The sequence below is a fragment of the Taeniopygia guttata genome, chromosome 2, assembly GCF_048771995.1.
Source record: "Taeniopygia guttata chromosome 2, bTaeGut7.mat, whole genome shotgun sequence".
Classification (NCBI taxonomy): domain Eukaryota; kingdom Metazoa; phylum Chordata; class Aves; order Passeriformes; family Estrildidae; genus Taeniopygia; species Taeniopygia guttata.
The window spans coordinates 72,997,033-73,023,416 of record NC_133026.1 but is presented as its reverse complement, the minus strand read 5'-3'; the positions used below and the strand labels follow the sequence as shown (position 1 = coordinate 73,023,416).

General features: G+C 40.6%; 1 protein-coding gene across 1 annotated transcript in view; it reads right to left on the bottom strand.

Moving 5' to 3' along the window:
• LOC100224151 (dual specificity calcium/calmodulin-dependent 3',5'-cyclic nucleotide phosphodiesterase 1C) overlaps nucleotides 1-26,384 on the bottom strand; it is a 131,767-nt gene that overhangs the window by 44,036 nt on the left and 61,347 nt on the right. Inside the window, exons 3-7 of the mRNA XM_030265644.4 lie at nucleotides 14,826-14,939; nucleotides 13,797-13,979; nucleotides 11,492-11,558; nucleotides 8,236-8,352; nucleotides 5,810-5,950 (exon numbers count right to left, since the gene is read on the bottom strand). Coding sequence (XP_030121504.2) covers nucleotides 5,810-5,950; nucleotides 8,236-8,352; nucleotides 11,492-11,558; nucleotides 13,797-13,979; nucleotides 14,826-14,939 — 622 coding nt within the window. The remainder of the gene's footprint in view (nucleotides 1-5,809; nucleotides 5,951-8,235; nucleotides 8,353-11,491; nucleotides 11,559-13,796; nucleotides 13,980-14,825; nucleotides 14,940-26,384) is intronic.

The following is a 26,384-nucleotide window of genomic DNA, read 5'->3' as shown; positions in this document are numbered from 1 at the left end:
AACAACCAGATCAAGTCTGTATTATGCATGCAGAACTCATTCAAGACACATTCGGCTAGTCCAACAGATCCACTTCAGACTTCTAGATGGCATCTGACAATTCCCACCCTAACAAGATCTCATGACCCAAGTCTTAAAGCATCACTAATGCAATGAGTCTTAGTGTTTGAAGTTTCCTACCTTGTCTCTTAACGCACATACAGGGAAAATGCTGACTGGCATACCTTACCAAAGCATCATTTATTTAACAATTTTGGGTAAGGTAGGTTTTCAAATAGGGTGAAGTAGATCTTATTATTAGCAGTATCTTGTATTAGCAATATTAAGTATCATAACAGCATTCTGAGAAGATCACCCAGAATAAAACTGGAACTACAGCTGTTAATTGTTGGTAATAAATAAAGCACTGAAAGTAGGACAATGTCAAAATAGGCTTATGAGTAACACAAGGGAAGTAGCTTGGAACCTCCTAGTCCCTTTTTTCCTGCCACAACCTTGTAAGACAAAGCAAATAAGACAGCAAAGAGCCTGCAGAGAATGGATGCTGTGGGAGGGGGTCCTGGGGACAGTCCCCCCAAGATGCCCTGGGAGGCGACCGATGTGTGATTTCCCGCTTCCCCCGATGTCAATCCTTTATTATCCCTTCCCCTTGTTCATGTCCATCATTGTTTAAGCTATCCCTTTGTTCCAGAATGTTCTCTGTTCTGTGTACCCTGATTGGCTCCCTCTCGTTAGCCACTCCTTCCCTTTGTTCCCATTGGTTGATACCCTGTCAGTTTTCCTCCACTCCACCCCTGAGCCTTCCCTTCATTGGTTGTAATGTGCCCTAACCCTCCTAACTGGTTACTATTAAATACCCTACCCTGCCCCCAGGACAGGGCTCTCAGAGCTTGCTCCCTTCCGAGTGGTTGTCTCCCTGCACCTCTGACTTCTCGTCCCTCACAACAAACCCTCTAGAAACTAAAGCACCCTGAGTGTCTTCCCGCCTTCAGTGGAAACTTCTTAATAGCTATCAGGCTCCTGCAGACCTGACCCACTGTGGCACTCCCGGAGGGTCATAGGACCCAGGTGCCACAGGATGCAATCGCCATCAGAGTGCTGACTTTACATTTCACTGCTTTGTGGTAGATTTCATCATGGAAACAGAAAGCTAATTTTTGAAGAACAAAGCAATCAAGAACAGCAGGACAGAGTCACAAAAGATGGAAAGACCAAGGAAATGTGAATGGCTTTGATTTCTAAAGGGCTAACAAAACCAATCCAGAATAAAACCATATCAAACTTTCTGTGATGGTAGTAGGTCAGAAATGGTGAAGGGTAAAAGGTATGAAATACCAAGTACTTACTTCCAGAATGAAAAAAAAAAAAGGGCAAGGAAGCATAATTGACTTTCAAAAATATACAATAAATTTGAAGCATTAGCTACAAGGGTGGCTCATTTGCATGCAAACAAAAGGACTGATGAATATAGAAAGAAGAAGGAAGGAGAAAGAGTAGTGTATCCAAATCTCACCAGAGAAACCAAAAATGCCTTTCCAAGAAATTGCTACAATGTAGATAATGAAACAGTTTCTTTCTCGAGAGTTTATTAACTTGTATTCCATAGCAGGTATTATTTGCAAATCTTATGATGATCTGCTTATTAATCAAAATAGGCTAGTGGAGAAGATTATCTCACTTCCCTTTAGTACCAAAAGATGTGACAGAAGTCCTGTTATCTACCTGAACTTCAGCAAAGTCTTTGACACCATCACCCATGGAATAATCCTGGGAAAACTGACAGCCCATGGCTTGGACAGGTGCACTCTTTTCTGGATTAAGAACTGGCTGAATGGCCAGGCCCAGAGAATGGTGATGAATGGTGTTGCATCCAGTTGGTGGTCAGACACTAGTGGTGTCCCCCAGGGATCTGTGTATGGGCCAGTCCTGTTTAATATCTTTACTGATGATCTGGATGTATCGAGTCTACCATTAGCAAATTTTCAGATGACACCAAACTGGGTGTGAATATCAATCTGCTGGAGAGTAGGAGCTTTGCAGATCAGCCTGCACAGGCTAGATCGATGGGCTAAATCCAACAATATAAAGTTTAACAAGACCAAATGTCAGGTCCTGCACTTCGGTCACAACCACCCTCTGCAGAACTACAGGCTGGGGACAGTGTGGCTGGACAGAGGACAAGCAGAAAGGGACCTTAGGGGTACTGACTGGCAGCAGCCTGAACATGAGCCAGCAGTGTGCCCACCATGGCCAAGAAGGCCAATGGCATCCTGGCCTGTATCAGAAATAATGAAGACAGCCCGATTAAGGAACTGATTCTTTCTCCATACTCAGCACTGGTGAGGCCATACCTTGAGTACTGTGTTCTGGGGCTCTCCATTTAGAATGGATGTTGAGATGCTGGAGCATGTCCAGAGAAATGCAACAAAACTGGTGAAGGGTCTGGAATACAAGTCCTCTGAGGGGCAGCTGGGAGAGCTGGGGTTGTTAGGCCTGGAGGAAAGGAGGCTCAGGGGAGAGACCTTATCACTCTCCACAACTCTCTCAAAGATAGTAAGCAGGTGGGGGTTGGTCTATTTTCCAAGGCTGCAGGACAAGAGCAGTCTTAAGCTGCACCAGTGGAGGTGTAGGTTGGATATTAGGAAAAAGTTCTCTACAGAAAGAGTGATTGGGCATTAGAATGGGCTGCCAAGGGAGGTGTTGCAGTCACCATCCCTGAAGGTGCTTAAGAAAAGACTGGATGTAGCACTTAGTGCCATGGTCTAGTTGATAAGGTAGTGTTAGGTCATAGGTTAGACTCAATGATCTCAAAGGTCTTTTCCAATCTTGTTGATTCTGTGATTTCAGATCACCTTTTCCTCTGAAACAGAAGTTGGTTTAGTTTGGTTTTGGGGGATTTTTTTGGGTTTGTTTTTTTATTTCTTTTTAGTCTTCTACATTCTCTCTCTGAGAGGAAAAAAGTCCAAATTTCTCCATTGCTTACTCATGTATTTTCATCTCCTTCTATTTCTCTCTCTTTAAACACTTTCCTTGCTATATTGCACTCAGAGACACCATAGGAAATCCCATTCAGCACTGGTGCATCACAGGCTAGAACGAAATAGGAGTCGTTCACTCACATCTGAATTGTTGCTAAATGACTAACAGATCAAGAAGCAGCAAGATGGAAAAATAGGAAGTTCTGAACTACTAGGCTGGTCAGCTATATTTGGGCAGTGATGTAATCCAGTAATCTTTTGGGGCATGAAACTGCCCTTCTTCCATGGTTTGAGGGGAAAAAGAGAATTCATTTCCTCACCACCAGAATACAACTCGCATTGCTCAACATTGCACCTGTTCCTACTGACCACCGCTTGCAGTGCACTTTCAGTAGCTAATGGTCCTAAAAGCAACAGTGACCAATTTACTATCTCACAGGTGGTTTTGAGTAACTGTGTTACCTGCAATTCTGACCTAAGTCCTTTTTACTTCAGTGTTGTGTGTTTTGCTTTGAATCCGTGTTTGCTCCCTGTTCTCCCTAATCCCTGCCCTTCCCCAGTTGCTAAATTTCCCAAGCCCTTCCCTAACCTCCTCCCTTACAAGTTGTCAATCCTCCCTATCCCCATCCCTTTCTCCAGAGAGTTCTGTGTCTGTCTTGTTGCCCTCGACACCCCGTTCGTTACTGTTACTTCGTATTATTCCCCCCGCACCCCGTTTTCCCTGATAGGCTCATAAGCTATTTGCCCCACCTTATACTCCTCCCTTACCATATCCTCCTTGGTTCACTTTCCTACACCCCTACTCCTGAGTTGCTGTACAAAAACTTCTGTTCACCCCGTCCCCCCAGTCTTGTCTGGGAGCCCAGGAATAAATCCATCTTGTTCCACCCCAGGACCTGTGTCATCGCTGTCTGTCCCTGTGCCGGACGTGCCAATAACTGGGAATTGCAGAGCTCGCAGGGGGCGGTTGCGCCCCTGCTGCAGCCACCCAGCACGCCTCGCCCGGTGCGCTGCAACACTTCAGGCACAATCAGAAGCAAGTGATACAACTTCCATAAGGATCAGCCTGTCTGAATCAGCTCTTGAGACAGATAGCACCCAATTCTTTCCAGATCTGCTTCTGATAAACAGCAGCATTTAGTGCTCCAATTGCAGTGTGACTGCAATTCACAAATACATTCTACATTCAACACAGGAAACTTGAGATGTTAACAGGAGGCTGTGGAGTGTGTGGCTCCTCAAAGTAGATCATCCAGTTCTGGTTTCAGAATTGAAAGCAACACCTGTGTTGCAATCAAGGAACTGTAGAAATGCAGATCGTGTACAAAACATAGTTCCCAAGTGTGAGCAGCTCTACAGTGGTTGAAACTAGCCTAAAAGACTTAGCAAGTGCTGCACTATGCCTGGTTAGCTTGTACCTCTCTGTCCTATACTCCATTACCCAGTAGACACTAGTGGAAGCTTTTTTTGGGGGGTTTGTTATTGAGCTGCACAGAAAAAGGTATGACCAGCATACAAGTATCAGCACAAGTGTCGCTGACAGACAATTTTTATAGTGATTTTTTATAGCTGATCAAAGGTGCTCATTCATGAGAAAGAGTGTTAGAATTTGGTTGGGCTGAGGCACGTGGTTTTTCCTTGCCTTTTTTTTTTTCAACAGTTCCAGATACAGAGTTTGTAACAATTGGGGAGTGTTCAAGAAGGCCTGAGCTGCAGTAAGAGCCTCAACATCTGCTGACCTGGGTTTATGTGTCTGTTCTGCAATACAAAGACTCCATGATCCTGGAACTGCACACTGGTTAGTGAAAGGACCTCTGAGAAATGAAGTGCAATAGAACAGAATTACATGTATTCAAGTACCAGCCACAAACAGAGCAATCACTGAATGGCCACGGTATAACAGGACATAATTGCTAAACATTTAACAGATGAACCTCCCTTTCACTGTCACCTTTGCCTCTACACTTCTGCCAATGCAAGAGCAAGGGCAAATTAGATGCATGGAAAAAAGTGAGGCAAATAATGTGTGGAAAAGATTGGCTCCCAGAATCAGACTAAAGGTAATTTCATTCCTTTTTCTGGCTGCAGCAGTAACCAGGAGAAAGAAGAATAGATCCTTTGAACTTTCCCTGCTATTTATTCTCCCCAACCGTGTAGGCCTGAAATTTTCTGAGCCTTCAGCTAAATCCAAACTGCAATGGAATCACTTCACTCTGGAATCTGTCTTCCTTCAATTTCTGTAGTCCATCCTCAAATGTATTTCTGCTGTTTGTCTTGAGAGACACTGTGGGAACTAAGTTTTTTTAAGCCCTCTGTCTATTCCTGGCATTGTTATCATACTTCAGCTGTCTGTAGGTTTCAGTGCAAGCTAATCCAGATATTTTTGCCGTAGAGAAATGGATGGAGATCAGCATTTCCAGTTCCCAGCACTTCTTATGCTCAGATAAGTGGAATGAATTATCATTTGGATGTACTGTCTCTCTACCTTAAATTAAGAAGAAAGCTTAGACAATGCAATTCGTCAAATTAGGTTGAATGAATTCCAGTAAATGTGTGTTGGCAGATTCACTGTGGCAGAGTGAAAAACCAAGCTTGGGTTTCTCATTCATCCTCTCATGCATCCTAACATAACTTTTAAAAGAGTTATCAACAATGTCACTTACCCTCTGTTCATAAATAATCCAAAGTCTTTACCTTTATTAGTCCAGCTATATCAAATTAAGTGTGTCTAGAGTGTAAACAGATTGTACTGTGGATAATCATTATCTCATTAATAAGCAGAAACTCTTGTAAACTCACTACATATCCAGGATGCCAAGTCTTTTACTTACCACAGTGCCTGTCTTGAAAAGGAGGTAATGGACTGTCTGTGCGACATCTGCAGCATGCATTAGGTTGTGATAAGGATTTTTGTGTTTACTGTAGCCAACCTCCAGAGCTTCAACAAAAGACACCAAAGCAGATATGGGAATCTAAACAAAGCAGCACAGATTTAAAGAAAGGAAAAAAAAATACAAAAAAAAAAAATCACAAAACAAACAAACAAAAAAACCCTCAACACCCCCCCTCCCCCCCCCAGCTTTAATGGCTAGCATTCAGACCAGGAGTATTTTGATAACAGGTTGTGGCAGCATCTCTCTGGCCACAGAAAGCAATGCACAACTTTCCCAGGCATTGTCCTGGGGAAGGCTGTGAGATCAAAGGAAATAATGATAAACAATTCTGATCTTCACTTGCTGTACCTGTTGTTGTGAACATGTGGAATGTGTTATGGAGATTTGTTTACCAAAGGGTGGTTTCTTAATTGGCCAATGGTGATGGTGTTTAGATTGAAGGACCAATTGGGTCCATCTGTATCATGACTGTCTGTAAGGTTTCTTAATAAGTATAGTATAATAAAAGTGATTGGTCAGCCTTCTGAGAAGCATGGAATCAATGCTAATTATCACTCCTTTGCAGATGCCATGTTATGACAATAGGTTCTGAAAGAGCCATCTGTACTTTACAGACAAACAAAATGCTAGAACATTTGAAATAGTCACTCAAGAGAGCAAATTAATTCAGGTTACTACTTCAAATTGGTTTTTCCATCCATAATTACATTACATGTGAATCCTTCTCACAAATAAATGCACAGAAATAAGTATACTATGAAATTTTGTCTGGAGCCCACATAGAGTATCAAAAGTAACAGCAACCACTGGATTGATTGCCAGGGAGAAATATTTCCAAATAGATTGCAAGCAACTACCTGTTATCTTCGCGATCCACTGGAATATATCTCTGCTTTACTACTCACAGTTAGGACTTTCTAATGAAACACATAATCTAGCAAATCTAGAAAATCTAGTCTAAGAGGACTATAGTTTATCAGACCTCTGGGTTTTTCATAGCAAAATCCAACCTGCCCATCCTATGGGATTGCCATGTTTTTCTGACTTCAAGAGTAACTGCAATTACCTGAAAAAATGCAATTCAGGGGATTTCTAGAAAGGAGACTATGCAGGTGGTAATGTATATAACTGACAACATGGGTTCTCCAGTTTCATCTGCTCAGACAGAAAATACATTAAATGATAAGGTTTCCATAAAAAGATCACTGCTCCTCTTAGGTACATACAAACAGAGGATGCAGATCTAAGCAGACATCTTGATGTTTCATCAGGCATACGTAGTTCCTGAAAAATTATGGTATCTAGGCATCTGTAAACTCTTTCCAGTTTAAGTGAGTGGGAGACCCTGGGAAATGGAAAATGTCAACAGTGGAAGAGATGGCAGAGTATCTGTGTGGGGAGAGTGGTCAAGAAACAGATGGCAATGTTTCCTCTTCAAAGTTGGAGGAAACCTCTGTAACAATTACAAAATTATAGAATAGTTTGGGATGGAAGGGACTTTTAAAAGTCACCTAGTCAACCTGCTCTGCAATGAACAGGGACATGTTCAACTAGACCAAGTTTCTCAGTGTCCAGTCTGATCTTGGGTGGTAGGGATGGGGCACCTACCACCTCTCTGGGCAACATTTTCCAGTGTTTCACCACTTTCACCATAAGAAAATCTTCCTTATCTCTAGTTCAAATCTATCCTATTTTAGTTTAAAATCATTATCCCTTGTCCTACTGCTAAAAAGTTTTCCCCCATTTTTCCTGTAGGTCCCCATCAAGTACCAGAAGGCTGCAATGAACAATCCACAGAATCTTCTCTTCTCCAGGCTTAAAAACATTATTTCTCTTGGCCTTTTCTCACAGGAAAGGTGCTTCAGCCCTCTGATAATTTCTGTGTCCCTCCTCTACAATGGCTCCAATAGTCCATGTCTTTCCTGTGCTGAGACCTCCAGACCTGGATGATCTGGATGCAGTACTACAAATGGGGTCTTTTGAGAGCAGAGTTGGAGTAGAATCACCTCCTTTGACCTGCTGGCCAATCTAGTTGGAATGAATTTGAATTTGTTTTCACATTCTCCTGTTCTCTTTTGTGCCTGCATGCTTGAGGGTCCTAAGAAGCTCAGGAAAATGACACCATCATTCTCAGAGGAGCAAATGCAGTATTTCCAATGGATTTCATTTGGAACCCCACTTAGTTCATGGCAATTGACAGTACTACTTAAATCACATCTTGTTTTGCTTATTAGGGAAAGTGCAATGTTCACAAATTCTTCAAAGATCACTAAAATTGCATTTTTAATTGAAAATAGCAGGATGAGAGGGAAGTTGAAAAAAAATACAAGATGAATGAAGATAGTCATCTTCTAACTACTGACCTTGAAATGGTTGATCAGATCATAGCGTGTGAGAAGTTCATAGAAAATGAATTTCAGTGCATGATCTCCACTGGCATCATTTAGTGCAAATACATCAAAGGACCACTTGTCTACATTCTGCAAGAGGAGGTAGAAAAAACAGTTAATATGGTCATAATTTTTGCCATGATCATTCAATTTCTTCACTTTCTCTACAATTTGAGAATTCCAGTAGTGATATAAAGGTATTATTTATTTTTCAATAAATTCTTCATAATCAATTTAACCAATGAATAAGTATAAGTACACTTATCAGTACTGTGTGACTTCTGTTTAAGAAGCTTCCATTAAGAACATGTATGCTGTTTGTTTATTATAAACATGGCAATTCTCTACACTGGAATTTAATCACCAAAAGACGAATCCTAAAATATAAAAATCCTGATTTGCTTTAGTACCTGAGATACTGAGATGGTCCTCTTTGGGCTGATGTGATATATTAAGTGCTAACAATTATATAAAATTCCTACCTTTATAACAGGAGAATAAATATCTAATTCCATTTGGGAAAGTTACAGTCAGCTGTAAATTATATACTAGTGTTTCAGGCTGGCCAGTCAAGAGATCAAGGAGGGGAAGTTCACTTCTCAGCTCCTACATCTAAAGTTTAAGGTCTAACCTTCTTGCAGAAGTTTGAGTTTGAATCTCAAATGTTAGGGAAGGCTGTGGGAGGTGACAGCATTCATTATCTAGCAAGAGATTAAGAGAAACACTGATTTTTTTTCTAAATGCTCAGTGTCATAGCTTTCTGTCTCTTCTTAACCTTAGGGACTTGGTATATAAGTTAACAAGTAAATTCAGGAATAGATGTTATTCTGCTCAACATTACTGGAAGGTACGACATTTTTGTAGCCACAGATAAGCAGAAATCTATACTACAGACATTGTGACTACAGGTTCTGTGTTCATTAACTGTATATTTGCTAGCCTAGAAAATATTCCTGTCATGGCATGGGCATCAGAAAAGGGTGAAAAATTCAATTGTAAACCATGTAACTCCTTCAGCAGTAATTAATGTGAAGTTCTGTCTCTAGCACTAGACCGATGAACAGAAGATCACCACAGCATACTCTGTAAACATGACTCTGAATGGTTTGTATAGCCACTATTCAAATGAAAGACAAGGCTGATTGTCCTTTTATGGCAACCAGTCATATCTTCACACCCATGTCATACAGAAAGGCAACAGATTACTGTAGTAGAAAAATTAGTATAAAATATATATAGAGAAAGATGTATATAAATTAGTATAAAATATATAGTGAGAAAGCCCTCAAAAAAAAAAAAAAAAAAGCCAAACTTCTCCTGCACTGAAAATGTAAGACAGATTATACATCTAGAACTTGCACTGCTACAACCTTCATTTTTTTTGCCGAAGCTGCAGTATTTCATTATTTTTAAAACCAATATCTGTCACAAAGCTGTGATTCCACAGCTTTGGGTTATTAAGTGCAGATGTCCTCTTGACCACAGCAGCAAAAATGAGAATTTGTAGTTAAAAAAATAAGCTTGTTTTGACTTCATTTCATCTTAATCCTTGTCCTTATTAGCATGACTCTGAGGAGAATGCTGATTATGGCAATCCAGAACAGCTGAAGATGTGTGTGTATTGTACACTCCTACACCCTTTTTTGTGCTTAAGTCATCAAGTCATTTTATGGAGCACACTAAGCAGTCAGGTTGCTGTAAAGGTTTTTAAATTGACCTTACTGTGCTGAAGCAAGCAACAAAATACATAATTTTCAATGGAGGAGATGGAACTGAGAAATTTCAGATGAAATATGGTTTTTTAAGACAGAAGACTTCACAGAATCATAGAATATGCTGAGTTGAAAGGACCCACAAGGTTCATCGAACCCACATCCCCAAGAATCACACTATGTGCCTGAGAGCATTGTCCAAATGCTTCTTGAACTCCATTAGGCTTGGTGCTGTGACCACTTTGCTAGGGAGACTGTTTTGATTTATTCATAGTAACTCCCATTTCAACCAAATCCATTACCAAACCCAAAAACATCCAGGCAAAGAAATGTTCTCAAAACAGTTTTGGAAAAAAAAATTCTAGAGTGCACAATGACCAGGTATATGTTTTTTCACGCTGAGCAAAATTAGTCAATGACTTTGTTGTTATTGGTTTGTTTTAACTTATTCTAACACAATGACTTCTTTTTACAACCAAATAATTTGAAAATGTAGAAAAAAGGGAGGAATTCTATAAGGCTTAAGTCAATTGAGTGTAGGTGATGGATCTTCAATTGTTGCTGCTGAGGAACTCATTATAGTGCCATTATAGATATCTTTGCTCATACGCTGCTATGGAGTGTAGTCGCAAAAGAACAAAGAATTTACATTCCATTTCAGGAGTGAAGCTAGCACTAGTAAACATGCAGTTGTAAAAAGGTGTGGGTGGATACTTTGATTCTGTATATGAAGGGCATGTTTGATCATTCTTCTTGCAATTCTTCCACATCTTTTGATGAGTTCTACTATTAAAAATGAAAAGGACAGCCTAACTACAAATATTTCCAGTGTGGAGAAATGCTGCAAGATGTCTTAATGAGGTTTATACTTAATACCCCTGTGTATTGCTCCACTATATCACCTTTTTCCACCATTGCATGGCATGGTTGAATCACATATAACATGTAATCTGCAAAGCTGCTGTGTAGGCAGTTAGTTGTCAACTTCTGTTTGTAGTCTTGACAATTTCTGCCTAAGTCAAGAATCTTGCAATTCCCCATGGATTGAACCATTGTTTATTTTTCAAACTACTTCTGACTAACTGTTTTCACTCTGAAACCTCAAAACTCACAGAAGGGTCCATTTTCATAAAGTGATGGTCACTTTTAATACCTGAAGCTGAACAATGTAAGAAATTTCCTTCTCTCACAGCAACAGATCCTTTCCCTTCTCCATCTCTCTCCATCTGTGTTTTCTTTCTTCCTTGTGAAACGTTGTGAGTGATTCCTAAATCTTCATTTTAATCACTATATTGCAACCTTCACAACCTGAAAATGACCACAGTCTTGAACTTCACTCTTTCTTTTATTGAAAGGGTAATCCCTTAGGCCAGTTAAATGATTAATGTATGTGAACTAACTGAATGTCAGAGAGAAAAAAAGACCAAATATTAAGACCGCCCTTATCATGTCAAATATCACAGTTTTATTTTGATGCTTTGTACAGACCCCCCTTCATCACATTTTATTTGGATTACCTTTAGCACTCCAATTACAGCTGGTGGGTAGCTCAAGCCGACCATATTTGAAGTACGCCTGTACATTCTATCAAGATGAAATAGATAAAGCAACACATAAATAGAATTAAATGAAACAAAACAAACAATCAACAATACTCATAAAACAACAGACCATTACAGGATACTTTATTTAGCCCAGAAAACCCTAACTGGAATATGGACCTTTTTTCCTTCCATTTTGTTCCTAACTTGCCCAATATTCTTGATACTATTCATACTGTATAGCTTAATTTGAGATTGTACACTCCCCAGTATCTCATAGCTTGGTTACTGAGCTGAACATGACAAAGAATTTACCAGTACCAAGTCTTCATCAAATGGAAAGGCTACACTCGACTAAACAAAATGTTCTCCATTTTCCATTGCACATAACTATAACTGACCTTTCAATTCCCTTAGTCCTTGCTGGTCCACATGCAAGCTAATTCTGAGTGTACTTCAGAAACCATTTGTATGAAATTAATCAATGCCAGTGTGATACAGCTGCTACTTTTGTCTGCATGTTTTCAAGATTAGTATAAAACCTTTTAGGTGTTTGCCATGTGTGTGTGTTTCAGGAAGTGAGAGAAAAAGAACAAGGCAATAATCAACATCTATAACCATATTAAACAAAGTACCAGATTTTAAACTTGATTATAAAGTATATTTTAAACAAATCATAAAGTTTTTGAAGTTGTTTTTGGGACACACTGTGTTTAATAGGATTTGGTAAATGCAGAAACTCTATCATAGCTAGAATGCCTTTCCACAGGTCACCCTTTTTTTGCCCTAAAGCTCTGTAGGACTATAAGGAGATGATGGAAAATTCTCTTCTCCCATCTGAAATGATCCTTTGCAAAGTCTTCTTTCACTGCTGTTTTCCTTTGTCATTTTCTGCATTCAGACCTGAAAAAAGTCGTTCACCTTTGGAGACTTATATTCACCCATTCCCAAATCACACAATCTCTTATCCCTTCCTTTCTGTAGTCTGAAGCTCCATAGCATTTTCTTAAGAGACAACTGGGGCAGAACCCCTTTCCCTTAGCTCAGATGAGTCACAACCCTCCTCCAGTGCCATATAATATCTGAACACGTCTTTCTTTGGGTCACAGTGATCTAGGTCAGCTGGAAATCAGCCCACTGAACCAGCTTTCTGCATTTACTTAATTGTTGAGCAATTTCCTCACAGAATGAGGATTAATTCACAAGTAGCCTGTCAAATTCCTCATAGAATGAGGGTTAATTCACAAGTAACCTGTCAAACCTTGGAGAAATCTGTCCCAAGGACAAATTAGAGGTTTAGTCTTATTGCAGTTTGCTGCCACTCTTAACACATGTTCGGTAACTTTGGTGCACAGATAAAAATATTTGCTATAGTCATGACAAAGGAGGCTTCTGTGAGTTTGTTTGCACTTTGGACCACTGTCTGATATGCATAACCTCCTGCACAGAGGGCTGTTAGGCTGTCACTGCAATTCTGATGAACAGTGAAAGGTGCTCTGCTCTTCCACTCCTGACTTGAATTTTGCTGTTATAAAATTACACCAGAGATCTGAGAGCTGCTGTCCTTCAGGCTGTCCAAAGAATGCTGACAGTTTCACATGTTCCAGCCCTCCTCCTGGCTTAAACAAAGAAGGTCAGTGAAGAGTGGAAGTGAGTCCAAATTGAAATGAATAAATGTTTTAAAGGGTTAAAAAAGTAAAATCAGTTTTAGCAACATGTTGTGATGTAAATCACAAGAGGGAAGACTGAGAGGACTCAATGGCTTTTTGAAATCCTCTCTGAGCTGCAAAATTTTCACATGAGTTTTGATCTATAGTTAGCTCCAGTAATAATATGGTAAAGGACTTAGTTCTGTATCTTAGAACTTTGTAAGAAATACTAGACCACGGAAGTAAATGGAAGCAAGGGAGAGTTTGATCTGTCCAAATTTTCAATGCTGTCACTCCTGACCTAGGACTGTACAGAAGTGTATATTGTCTGTCAAAATTATACTGAGTGTGCTATTACATCTGTACTATAGTAAGAACAGAAGAATAGGTGCTGTTTCAGTTTGCAATCTTTTACTAAATCCCAGGTTTTTAGGTGTTACCCAGATATGTGTAGAAACATTAACAGAAGCACATTAAAATGTTCTTCATTCAGCAGTCTTCCACTAGTCCTCTGAAGTCTTCTGGTCTAAGGTACTCTTGTCCACCTCCTGTCATTGTGTCATCACATACTATAGGTGAAATCTGCAGTACCTGGGTAGATAGTAGAACAAAGTAATTTCATGACACTTTACCTTTCCACAAATATCCCAGCTTGCACTGCATGGACAATACTCCTGAACCGGGGTTTTTCCTCAGTCCTTTTGAGCATCATCCCCATTTGCCGTGTGAAAGTAGAAGCTAACCAGTCACGGACCTCTGAGGGCAGAGAGTCAGACTGGATATCACTGAGGTCATCTTCTGTGTCCAGTAAACGCCTAGAAGGATCAGGAAACAGAAGGGCAAACAGAGTTCCTTAGAGAGCACTACAAGATCATTGAAAAAGAAACTCACATATATTCTAATTAAAGCAGCTGTTAAAAGTCTTTGATTCATCAGCCGTAATAAAACACACTAGTACAAGTCTTCGATGGTTTGTTTATTCTCTTACATACTTACATTTCAGATTGTGGAACTCACTACTAGGCTGAGAAACAAGAAGTATCAGCACAACTACATGATCATCTACTGACTTTATATCTTCAGCTTATCAATATTTCTGAACTTTCTGCCTTTCAAAGGTAATTTATGGTCATTTCTAGGAATTTCTAGACTCTGAGTTAGTAACATACAGTCCTCTCCTCTCCCATTCTGGGCATCTGTGTTGATTCCAGAAGTGCATTAATCACTGGGAAAATGGCATGTAACCAAGATGGGGGAACTCCTCTGCAAAGTCTTACCAGTCTACCTCTGTCATGAGTAATTTTTTTTAAAATTTCAAAGACATCATACAAGTTAAAAATTTAACATAATTGAAAAGAAATAGTTGAGTAGAAATTTAGAAAGTGTCAGAAAAAGTAGGATGCAATGACTATGAAAATGTTTCTCTGAAAAAAAGTGAATTACATTTATAATTGATTTTGATTTCGATTTCCTTCCCTTTTCCAGGAAACTTAACCTTTTAAATGAAGGACTGAAGATCTGTTCTACACAGAATATGATATTCTAATTATTAAAACCATATTGTCTATGAGTAATAAATCTTGACTAAACTAGCTTTCACAACTGACATGTAAATTACAACTGGTGTTGGATATGAGTGCTGTTGTCTGTAGTTAGCTCACCTAGTTTCATCAATGTATACTGACTCAAGAACAGTCGCTGCATATTCCAAATTCTTCTTTAGATCTACAACTGAAGCTTCTCCTCTCTCTAATTGCTTTAACAAAGACCACAATCTAAAGAAAAGGAAAACAAAAATCTGATTAGTATAAAGCAAAATAGGTTGAGAGTGAGTGTCAGTTCCAAGAATGAGACCTTGCATACGCCTTGACAGGTGAGAACTTTTGGAAGTCTACAAGTTTTTTGAAGCTTTTTTCATGTTGATACATGAAATAAACAAAAATTACTTTTTAAAGATCAGTTACAATGATGCTAGGCAAATATATGTAATTCCGTGGGTTATCACAGAATCATAGAATCACAGAATGATAGAATATGCTGAGTTGGAAGGGACCCATCATGTCACTGAGTCCAACCTCTGACCCTACACAGGACACACAAAGAATCACACCATATGCCTGAGAGCATTGCCCAAAGGCTTCTGAACTCAGACTCCTTAAGTCCTGTCACTAGTCGTGAGAGGGAAGAGATCAGTATCCACCCCTCCACTTCCCCTCAAGAGAATGTTGAAGACTGCAATGAGGTGTCCCCTTGGTCTCCTCTTTTCCAGTCTGAACAGATCATGTGGTCTCAGTCACTCCCCCTCCAGATCTCTCACCATACTAGTGAACTTTCTATGGACATTTTCTAATAGTTTAATATCTTTCTTATATTGCACATAGTACTCAATGTGAGGCCATACCAGTGCAGAGCAGGGCAGGACAATTTCTTCCATGAATCAGCTGTCTGTTCCCTACTCAAAACTGAAATAAGTGAAAATAGAAATTACTTAAAATTTAACACAGGAGCTAAGAAAGGAAAATTTCAATTCAGCCATAAGAGGGAACTTCTTGAATAGTATCTGTTAACAAATGACTGTTATTCCTAATGCTGATGTACACATGCAAAACTCTATTAGAGTATACTTAGAAACACTACTGTGAAAATACTATACAAGGTTAGGAAATGCTATAATTTTGATTAAATCAAGCAGCCACCATATATCTCATGTATATTAAACAGAACTCACTACTTTCACATCTGAACAGTAAGCATTGCTTCATATGCCTCCTCGTTTCTTCATATCTGCAGATATGACCACTTAACTAGCTACCAGAAACATTGTACACAAGCCACAGCAGTCAGTTTTACAGAAAGAACATGACCTTTGGGTCTTTCTGACTTTTATTTAATTTATATAATTATCTGGCAGCTTTATGCTGCAACTCATTCAAAACTCACGTTCAATAATAGCAGAGCGAGTAATGATTGCTTCATGGAATAACATTCTTCATTGAAGATTATGCAAAGTACTATGTGGATCAATCATTTAGAAAAACAGAAGTAGTGTGTTTCTCACACCATCATGTAAGAAAATTACAGTGTTTCTGTCTTACCATACATTATCTCTAACTATTTATTTGTTGATTTATTGAGTCACAGCAGATACTCCCGATTAATTGTACCAAATAAGAGCCTGGTGATAGTTTGCCTTTAATGTATTCCATGTAACTGGGTTTTGTTTTTTTTTTTTTAATAATCCTAAATGGACTGAAGGGAATCCAGGAAAATTTATTAGCTGAAAAATTCTGGTTCAAGGTGGCTGAAATAATTTTGAAATTCAATCAAATTCACCTGTGGCACTTAGAAACATGGTTGGGCAAGAGCTTGGCAGTGCTGGGTTAACTCAATGATCTTAGCAGTCAACTCTAAGATCAACTCATTTGTGGTAACATTCATTTGAGAGCCAGCTCAAATAGCTTAAAAAAAAAAAAAAAAAAAAAAAGGGTAAAGCCAATAACAAACTTTATAAATCAACAAAATAGTAATCAGAAGTAGACCTGACTGCATAAAGCCTGGCTTCAGTATACACACACAAAAACTTTGGAAAATAAGCATCTGCTGAACTGAAAGACAAACCCTGCCTTCTGATCTTAAGCACATTCCTCACTCTTCTCTGGAAAATCACCATAATTACTGGTAAGAGTCTTACTAAGTTTAAGAAGCAGTAAACCATATCAAAGAATTCCTACACAGAAATAGGCATGCATCTGCCATCTCACTATAATGTACAAACTTGATAAATCTGATTTTCTGAGAGTCATATCAGAGTTAGAGAGCATGTGCAGACTATCTAAGCAGATAGTCTGCTTAGATAGTCTGACAGATGTCCTGCAACAGTATCTGTCTGCCTGTTGAGGTGTAAAAAAACTGTAAAGCAGGATATTTAACACAGGATATTTAACAGTGTCCAAAAGTATTCAGAGCAGAATACATGTGGTTATGCATGTAATGCACATGTGCAGTAGTTTCAGTCAGTTGGGTGGACACATGTCTCCACAGTTTTCATAGCAAATCCCTGAAACACATTCCACGAGAGGATTGGTGGGAGAGGTACAGCATACACAGGAAGTAACCTATAAGATCACCACCTCTTTTTACAACAATCAGCAGGTATTATTCATTCCACAGTCTGCTGCATCTTAATGTAAGGCTCTGCATACATATATCATGTTTTCACTGAGGAAAAGACACAGCCTAGAAAGCCAGCTCATGTAGTAATACTCAAAATGAAACTAAAAATAGAGTAACTGGTAGCCTGTGATACAATGAATTTTTATTAGGCTGGATAGCTGTCTTCTGTCACTACTTTTGTATACAAAAAAATGCAAGTCACAACATTCAGAGTAAATAAAAACATGTGCAAAGAGCAAATACACAGTACTGCTACACTGGCATATTTAATCCAAAAAATTAATATGCAATTTCCCAAGTAATTGCTTTGCCTTCTTCATATTTCCTGAAATATCCTTCTTCCTTTGAATAAAAATACAAACATTAAAATTTTTAAATAATCAATTATTTTTATTATTATTAGAAGCACAAAAGCACAACAATGATAAGTTCAGTGGCCTTAGCAGGATGATAAAAAGCTTGTTTCAACTCACCTTGAGTAGAACTTGAAAGAACGTTGAGATAAACTTTTGATAACATTATTCAACTATAAGTGAAATTAAATAGTTTAGGTTTTCACTTCCTATTTCTAAATTCCTTTATGCCTATCAAAGGAAGTCCTGCACTGGAAACTTTAGCAAACTTTGGCTTACTGAATGATTTTCAATACAACATCAGCCTAGGAACTTCCTCAGTGCCAGGTCCTGTGAATGATCATTGTCTCCCTGTCCTGCTATTGAGAACTCTAAAGGATGTGCACTCCTCCAATATGCAAACACCTCCCTCATTCTCAGGTTCTGAACTGTGGTAACTGAGAAAATATAAGCAGTTAAAAGGATTGGTCACGTTTTGGGGTTTTTTTAATTCAAGACAACTGCTTCACCTAGCACAAACCTTTTATAGAAATCAGGTACACAGATGCTTATGTAAGTCACTGGGGATGGTTATCAATGATAAACCACCTGTCAGTCATATACTTCCTCAGGAAAGTGTGCATTGCCTCTTTGGTGTGCCTTCTCCCACTAGTGAGAGAAATGAGCCAGGAGATTATCTTAGGGGGTCATTGTGGCTTCAGAAGGCTAAGATGAGGTGAGATGACTCATTCTACTGAATAAATGTGAGAGCTGAACAAGGATAAATTTCAGATGTGGGAGAGAAAGGAAGGCTGCTATATTCTTTTTTCACAACCAACAATCTTCTAATCAGTATTTCCCAAAACAAGCCTTCTTGTTGGCAGAGTAGTTCTTTTTGAGTTCTTTTAGTGTGAATTACTTTTTTGAGGAAACTGTTCAAGTACAATAAAGTTCTTGAATTTGTTGACAATGACATCCAAAGACAACAAATGTCATCTTCGAGAATTAAGCACTTTCAAACCACAGTTGACTTTTATAGAAAAACAACCTCCATTATAACACATCAGGCACAAAGCTAACAATTTTTAATTTGCATCTTTAAAAATAGGTATTGGAAAGAAACTGTCAATAAATATATTTAATATACAATAAATTGATAATATATGATACATATAATAAAATCACATAAAATAAGATCACTTTCCCTGGACTTAGGAGAGCAGACTGGCATCTTTGGGGACCTATATCATAGAGTCCCCTGTGGTAGAGCCCTTGTGAGTAGAGGGGCACAAGAATACTGGCTAATATTCAAGGATCTCTTCCTCCAAGCTCAGGAATGATGTGTCTCAACAAAACAACATAGGGCAAAAATGCCAAGAGGCATCCATATATGGATAAGGAGCTACTGAGCACTTCAAAGATAAAAAAAAGAGGTTTACAGAAAGTAGAAACAAAGACAAGCTAAAGTCCAGTTAGAATTGAGTCTAGCCAGAGATGTCAAAGACATTAGAAAGAGCTTCTATAGTATCTTGATAACAAAAAAATAACTAGGGATAATGTGGGCCCTCTCTAGAAAGAAGTGAGTAGTATCCTGGCTACCTGGATAAGCCTGGAATATGGAGAAGACTGAGATTCTAAATGAATTTTATGCCTCAGTCTTCTATAGCAAGTGCTCCAGACACCCTGCCCAAGTCATTAAAAGAAAATGCAAGGAATGTGAGAATGAAGACCCCAATCCCACTGTAGAAGGGAATCAAGTTCAAGACCATCTAAGGAACCAGAATGTGTACAAGTCTATGGGATCTGATGAGATTAATCTGTGGGTCCTGTGCGTCTGGTGGACAAAGTTGCTAAGCTATTATCCACCATATTTGAGAAATGCAGTCAGGTGAAATTTTTTATGACTGTGTGTTGATTTGGCACAGCCTGGTTTTTGTAGTGAGGAGGGTGCTACAGGGGTATTTTCTGTGAGAAGCTGCTAGAAGCTTCCACCATGTCTGACAGAACCAATCTCTGTCAGCTCTGAAGATGGACATGCTGCTGGCCCAGTTAGAGAGGTTGTTAACACCCCTGTGAAGGTGTTTAAGAATAAAATAAAAATAGCACATGCACAGTTTTTGTTTCCAAGGGTGGCGAGGCGCTGCCACCAGGAGCCATCCTGGCACAGCCAGCGGTGATGCACTGCTGCAGCCACCACCATCTTGACATGGCCCACAGCAAGCCTTGCCTGCTGGCTGCCCCTAGCCAGCCATGCTGTGGGCAGAAGGGCAGGGGCAGCACTGGCGGCTTCTCCTTCCCAGTGCCCCACATGAAGAGAGTGCTAAATAGCACCAGTGCCCCGGCAGCCACCACAATGGTGGCAGGGCCGCTCAGCCAGCAGCAGAAAGATGACAAGCAACTCCTTGACACAGAGCCTAGATGGGACTGACCTCTCGGCACTGCAGGATCTTGCAAGAATCTTTGCATTAGTGGAACATGTTGCCAATGGTACCTACAAGCAGCAGCTTTTTCTTCTAGTTAGAGAAGAGGAGGAAGTGAGGATATGTTAGAGAAAACATGGTGACACCAAGTTCAGTGGAAGACAATGGAGGGGGAGGAGGTGCTTCAAGCATCAGAGCTGAAATTCCTCTGCAGGCCATGGTGAGGGCTATGGTGAAACAAACTGCCCCCTTGTAGTACATTAAATCTATAGGAGATGCAGAGATCTATTTGCAGCCCATGGGAAAAGTGCTCATGCTGGAGCGAGTGAATGCCAGAGGAAGTTGTCATCCAGTGTGAGACCAGAAAAGAGAGAGAAGGCCCCTGAGTCCAGAGATGGAGAGAGAGGGCCTAATCTTAGAAGACTGCACCCTGTGGACGAATGACCCACACCACAACAGTTTCAGCAAGAATATTTGCCTGTAGGAGGGACCCCATGGCATAGCAGAGGAAAGACTCCTCTCTCTGAGCAAACAGAAGATCTCAAGTGATGAACTGACCCAAACCCCATACCCTGTCTCCCTGCACTGTCAGTGGGAAAGAGGGAGGGGCTGCGGAGAAATTATGTCTTATATTCTCCTCTGACTGTGTTAATAATAAATTTACCTTATACCTTTAAATTTGAGCCTGTTTTGCCCTTAGAGTGTTTTTCTTCCAATCCTTATCTCAACTCATGAGCCCTTTGTTAATTTTTTCCCTTCTCCTCTGCTGAACTACAGCAGAAGAGAGTGAGCAAACAACTTTTGTAGGTGCCTGGCATCTGGCCAGTACCAAACCATGACAGATGGAAAAAAGGGAAATACCTCAATTTTAAAAAAAGATAAAGTGGAAGACCCAAGGAACTACAGACAATTCAGTCTCACAGCTGTGCCAGGCAAGATCAAGGAGCATATTCTCCTGGAAACCATGTTGGTGTACAAAGAGATGACTGCTGATAACCAACATGGCTTCACTAAGGGGAGATCATGCCTAACAATTTTGATGGCTTTCTATGACAGGGCTACAGAGTTCGTGGATAGGGGCAAAGCAACCAACATTGTCTACCTGGACTTGTGCAAAGTACTCAACACTGTCCTGCATTACTTCCTTGTCTCTAAAGTGGAGAGACATGGATTTGATAGATAGACCATTCCATCGATAAAGATGTAGCTGGATGGCTGCACCCAAATAGTGGTGCAGTAATGGTTCATTGTCTGCGTGGGAACCAGTGACAAGTGGCGTCCCTCAGGAATTGGTGTTGGGGCTGACACTGTTCAACATCTTTGTTGGCAACATGGATAGTGAGATTGGTGCATCAATCTCAACAAGTTCACTGAGGATACCAAGCTCTGTCGCAGTGCAGTCAGTATGATGGAGGGAGGGAATAATGCCACCCAGAAGGACCTCAACAGGTTTAAGAGGTGGGCCAATGCAAACCTCATGAAGATCAATAAAGGAAAGTGTAAGGTCCTACATTTGTGTTGGGGCAATCAGAGGAGCACCTACAGGCTGTGTGCTCACAGCCTAGAAAGACAATTGAATCCTGGGCTGCATCAAAAGGAGCACAGCCAGCAGGTCAGGGGAAGTGATTCTCCCTATACCCTGCTATATTGCATACAGTTCCAGTGCTCCCAATATAAGAAGGGCATGGAACTGTTGGAACAAGTCCAGAGGAGGGCCACAAAGTTGATTAGGGGATCAGGGTCCTTTCCATATGAAGGCAGGCTGAGAAAGTCAAGGCTGTTCAGCCTGAAGAAGAGAAGACTGCATGGAGACCTCATAGCAACCTTCCATTACCTGAAGGGGACCTACAGAAAAGCTGGAAAGGGTCTCTCCATCAGGAACTCTAGAGATAGAGCAAGGAGTAATGTATTCAAAGGGAGAAATTTGGGTTAGATACACAGATGAAATTCTTTATTGTGAGGGTGGTGAGGCACTGGAACAGGTTGTCCAGAGAAGTTGTGGATGCTCCATACTTGAAAACATTAAGAGTGCAGTTGGATGGGGCTCTGAGCAACCGGATCTAGAGTAAGAAGTCCATGTTTATGGAAGGAGATTTGAAACTTGTTCTGGTTCCAGCAAGGACAGGGATGATTTTTGCAGTAAGCAAGAGGGAACATGGCTAGAACATGGAGGTTATTCTGTATGATCTCACATAATTGCCAGCAGAAAAGGGAGTCTCTTACAAGGTTAAGAGGTCTTTTCTGGTCAGGGTACATGGCTGCAGTTGGGTCTGGCTCTGTGTTGAGCGTTTTGCATGTGAATCTCTCTCTTTTGCACACTTCTGTTTTTAGTATTGTTGCTGTTACCGTTTGTGTTCTTATCTAACTACTGTTTCTAGTAAATTGTTCTTATCTTAACCCATAACCTTTACTTTTTACCTCCAATTCTCCTATCCAGCCTGCCACAGAGAGCAGAGGGAGGGCAAGGTGGGGAAGCAAAAGCAGCAGCAGCATGGTTTGCAGGGTCTCAGTAGACACTTGGGGACTACCATTCCAGTTGCTCTCAAGAGACAGTACACACCACAAGGTAACCTGTGCTTTTACCTGCATGACCACAGAGAGGACATGAGGAAGTGGGATGGAAAACCCACCTCTGTCCTAGCAGCACATGTATGTGAGTTGAGAGAAAGGCCAACCACCACAGAAAATTCTTCAAGGATAAATGCTGCTCCAGTTTTCAGACACAATGGAAGGGCTGAATGTTATTTCTGATCCTCTTGAAGGGGCCTAAAGTTCATATTTGCCATACATGAACAATTACTACTATGACTAGAACTAGAGGGGCTCTGCCTCCAGCAGGAGGAAAGGGACAACCATATCTATTGGACTGTGGGATCTGATGACTTTGTGAATCGGACCTGCAAGAGTATAAGAGTTCAGTTGACACTGGCACACAATGTACCTTGATGCCATCAAGATCTATAGAGGCAGAATCTATCTCTATTTCTGGGGTGACAGCTGACAGGATAGAAGCTGAAGCAAGCCTGCCTGGGAAACAATGGCAAAGCCACTACAATTATGATTGGCCCAGAGGCCCTGAGTGTCCTTTATTGTAAAATGCAGGTGAACCCAATGGGAAGAAATGATGATGTCTGACTCTAGTTCAGAAGGCTAAATGATTTCTTTATTATACCTATACTATAATACATTAATATAGTATATGAAGGAAGATACTAAAACTACAAACCTATTTGTTCTAACTACCATACCTAACAATTCATGACTCTGTTCTCGAGAGTACAAACACAGGTGGATCTGATTGGCCATCAGGCTCAAACAGTCCTCACCAGAATCCAACAAAGCAATCACCCCAGGTAAACAATTCTCCAAGCACCTTCCACATGAGAAAAACAAGGAGCAGAAATAGAAATAGTTTTCTCTTTCTTTCCTCTGTGCTTCTCTATGAAAAATCCTGAAAGAAAGAAGGATGTCCCTGTGACAGTCCTTGGCATAGATTAACTCAGGAGAGGGTATTTCAAGGACCCAAAATGACATTGTTGGGCTTTTGGGATAACTGTTGTGGAGACAGAGGAACTTAGCTGAATACTTTGCTTGGTTTCTCAGAGGACCCTTCTGCTCTTGGATGGATGACGATCAAAGAACAACATGTACTGATCGCTACCACAACAGTGCACCATCGACAGTACCACACAAACCAGGACTCTATCACCTCCATCCATGAGATGATTCATAAACTGGAGAGCAACCCTTTAATATCCCTCTATGGACAGTGCATAAGTCCAATGGAGAGAGGAGGCTGACAGTAGACTAATCATGGCCTGAGCAAAGTCACACCACCTCTGAGTGCTGCTGTGGACATGCTAGAACTTCAGTACAAACTGAAGTCCAAGGCAGCAAAGTGGTGCCACAAGTGATATTTTGCTAATGCGTTTTTCTCTATTCCTTTAGCAAAAGAGTGCAGGCAACAGTTTGCTTTCACCTGAAGAGATGTCGAGTACACCTGGATTCATCTGTCCCAATGGAGGAAATACAGCTCCACTATTTGCCATGGACTGATCCAGACTGCCCTGGAAAAGAGTGAGGCTCCAGAACAGAGCAGTACATTGATAAAATCATCATGTGGGGCAAAACAGCTGAGGAAGTTTTGAGAAAGGGGAGAAGATAATTAATATCCTCCTGAAGGCTGGTATTGCCATAAGACAAAGTCAGGGGAATTGCCCAGGAATATCAGTTTTTAGGGGTAAAATGGCATATCATCAGATTCCAATGGACGTGGTCAAGAAAAGTGCAGTTATGTCCCCACCAAACTGCTAAAAGTAAAGTTCTCCCCAGTGCTGTGGGTTTTTGGAGAATGCATGCTCCAGATTACAATCAGATCATAAGCCCTCTCTATCAGGTGATTGGGAAGAAGAATGGTTTCAAATGGGGTCCTTAACAACAACAACCTTTTAAACAAATTAAACAGGAGACTGTTCATGCAGTAGCTGTGGAGTCGGGAATACAAAAGAAGCAAAGCCTACTACACCCCTGCCAAAAAAAAGAGATACTGGCAGCTTATGAAGGAGTTCAAGCTGCTTCAGAAGTGATTTGCACCAGCTCCTCTTGACATCCTGACAGCCACTGCTGTGCTGGATGTTTATCATGCCTCTTTTGCTACATGGAGTAAGTGGATCACATTGATCACACAGCAAGCTTGAGTAGGAAATCCTAGTCACCCAAGAATCTTGGGTATCATTGCAAATTGGCCTGAGGGCAAAAATTTTGAACTATCTGCAGAGGACAAGAAGGAAAAGATGTCATCTGCTAAGAGGGCTGTACCATATAATCAACCACCTGAAAAAGAAAAGTGATACATCCCCTTAATTTACGGGTATTGTAGGGATACATCAAAATTAAATGCTGTATGGAGTTCTATGCAGTGAGTCACAGAAGCTGTTAAGGAACAAGGTGGGTCAAGTTAGGTTGCAGAGCTGAAAGCCGTCCAGTAACGTTTTACTGATATGGCTGAAAGAGACAAATGGCCAGCGCTCTACCCCTACACTGAGTTGTTGACAAATGCTCTGTGTGGATAGTTAGATCTATGGAAAGAAAGATGCATTGGCAGCACAGAGGCAAACTAATATGGGCTGCTGAAATGTAGCAGCACATCACTGCAGAGGTAGAGAATTTGGCTGCAAAAGTACGTCATGAAGATGCACACACGACGCGCACAGTTGGGCTTCTGGAGAACACCACAACAATGGATAGGTGGATCAAGCTGCCAAGATTAAAGTGTCTCAGGTGGATCTGGATTGACAGTGTAAGTGTGAATTATTTGTGGCTTAGTGGGTCCATGACACCTTAGGCCATTAAGGAAGAGATGTAACATACAGGTGGCGGGCTCATGGTTGAGAGGTGGACATAAACAGACGCCATCTTCTAGGTTATCCTCAGCTGTAAAACATACACTGCAATCAAGCAGGCTGTGAGAGACTGGAAAGACTGATGTTTCAGGACATTTTGGGATGCATGTGGAGTGGGAAGGGGCAGGTTGGGCCTTGACTTGGCAAAACAGTGCACTGCTCTGCATACGCCACCCACTTAGAGCCAGAATCCCAGCCTGGCAGAGCCTGCCAATCCCTGGAACAATGGAAGCAATGCTCCACACCCACCCCTGGAGCCCCTAACCCATTTTCAGAGTGACCAAATGACCAGAAGCCCACTTGGGTGAAGGGCCCAGGAGGATCAAGGGGTATTTACAGCTGAACAAGAGGCCATCTAATTGTCTAGACCCTACTTTATTCTTAGTTCTGTCTGAACACCATTGGAACCTTGGAGCTGGTAGCTATATGTGTGGTTTTCTATGCCTTCTCTGTCTTTTTCTCTTTTTTTTTTTAATCTTCTAATTCTCTCTTCTTGGAATATTGTAATTTAACATCAAATAAGCGTAACATTTCCTGAACTGAATGGGCCAAGTTAATGCTTTAAGAAATGTTTTATGTTGACTGGATGGCAAAGTTCCCTGATTTTCTTAAGTTTGCTAGTAAAGTCTTTTGTGTTGTTTTGATCTCTTGAGAATATCTTGTCAGTATTCCTCCTGTGCATCCAGAGTATATGAAGCCCCTTCAAAAGTCCCGTCTACCAAGTTGATTGAGGTCCTACACAAGCCAAATGGGTAAAGACTCTGTGGTATGGGGGGCAGTGGTTGAAATATAAATATTGGGAGACCTGGCAGATGGATTGCATCACACTCCTGCAAACCCACCAAGGTGGGCACTATAAGGCCATTGTTCTTACAATGGTGGAAGCAACCACT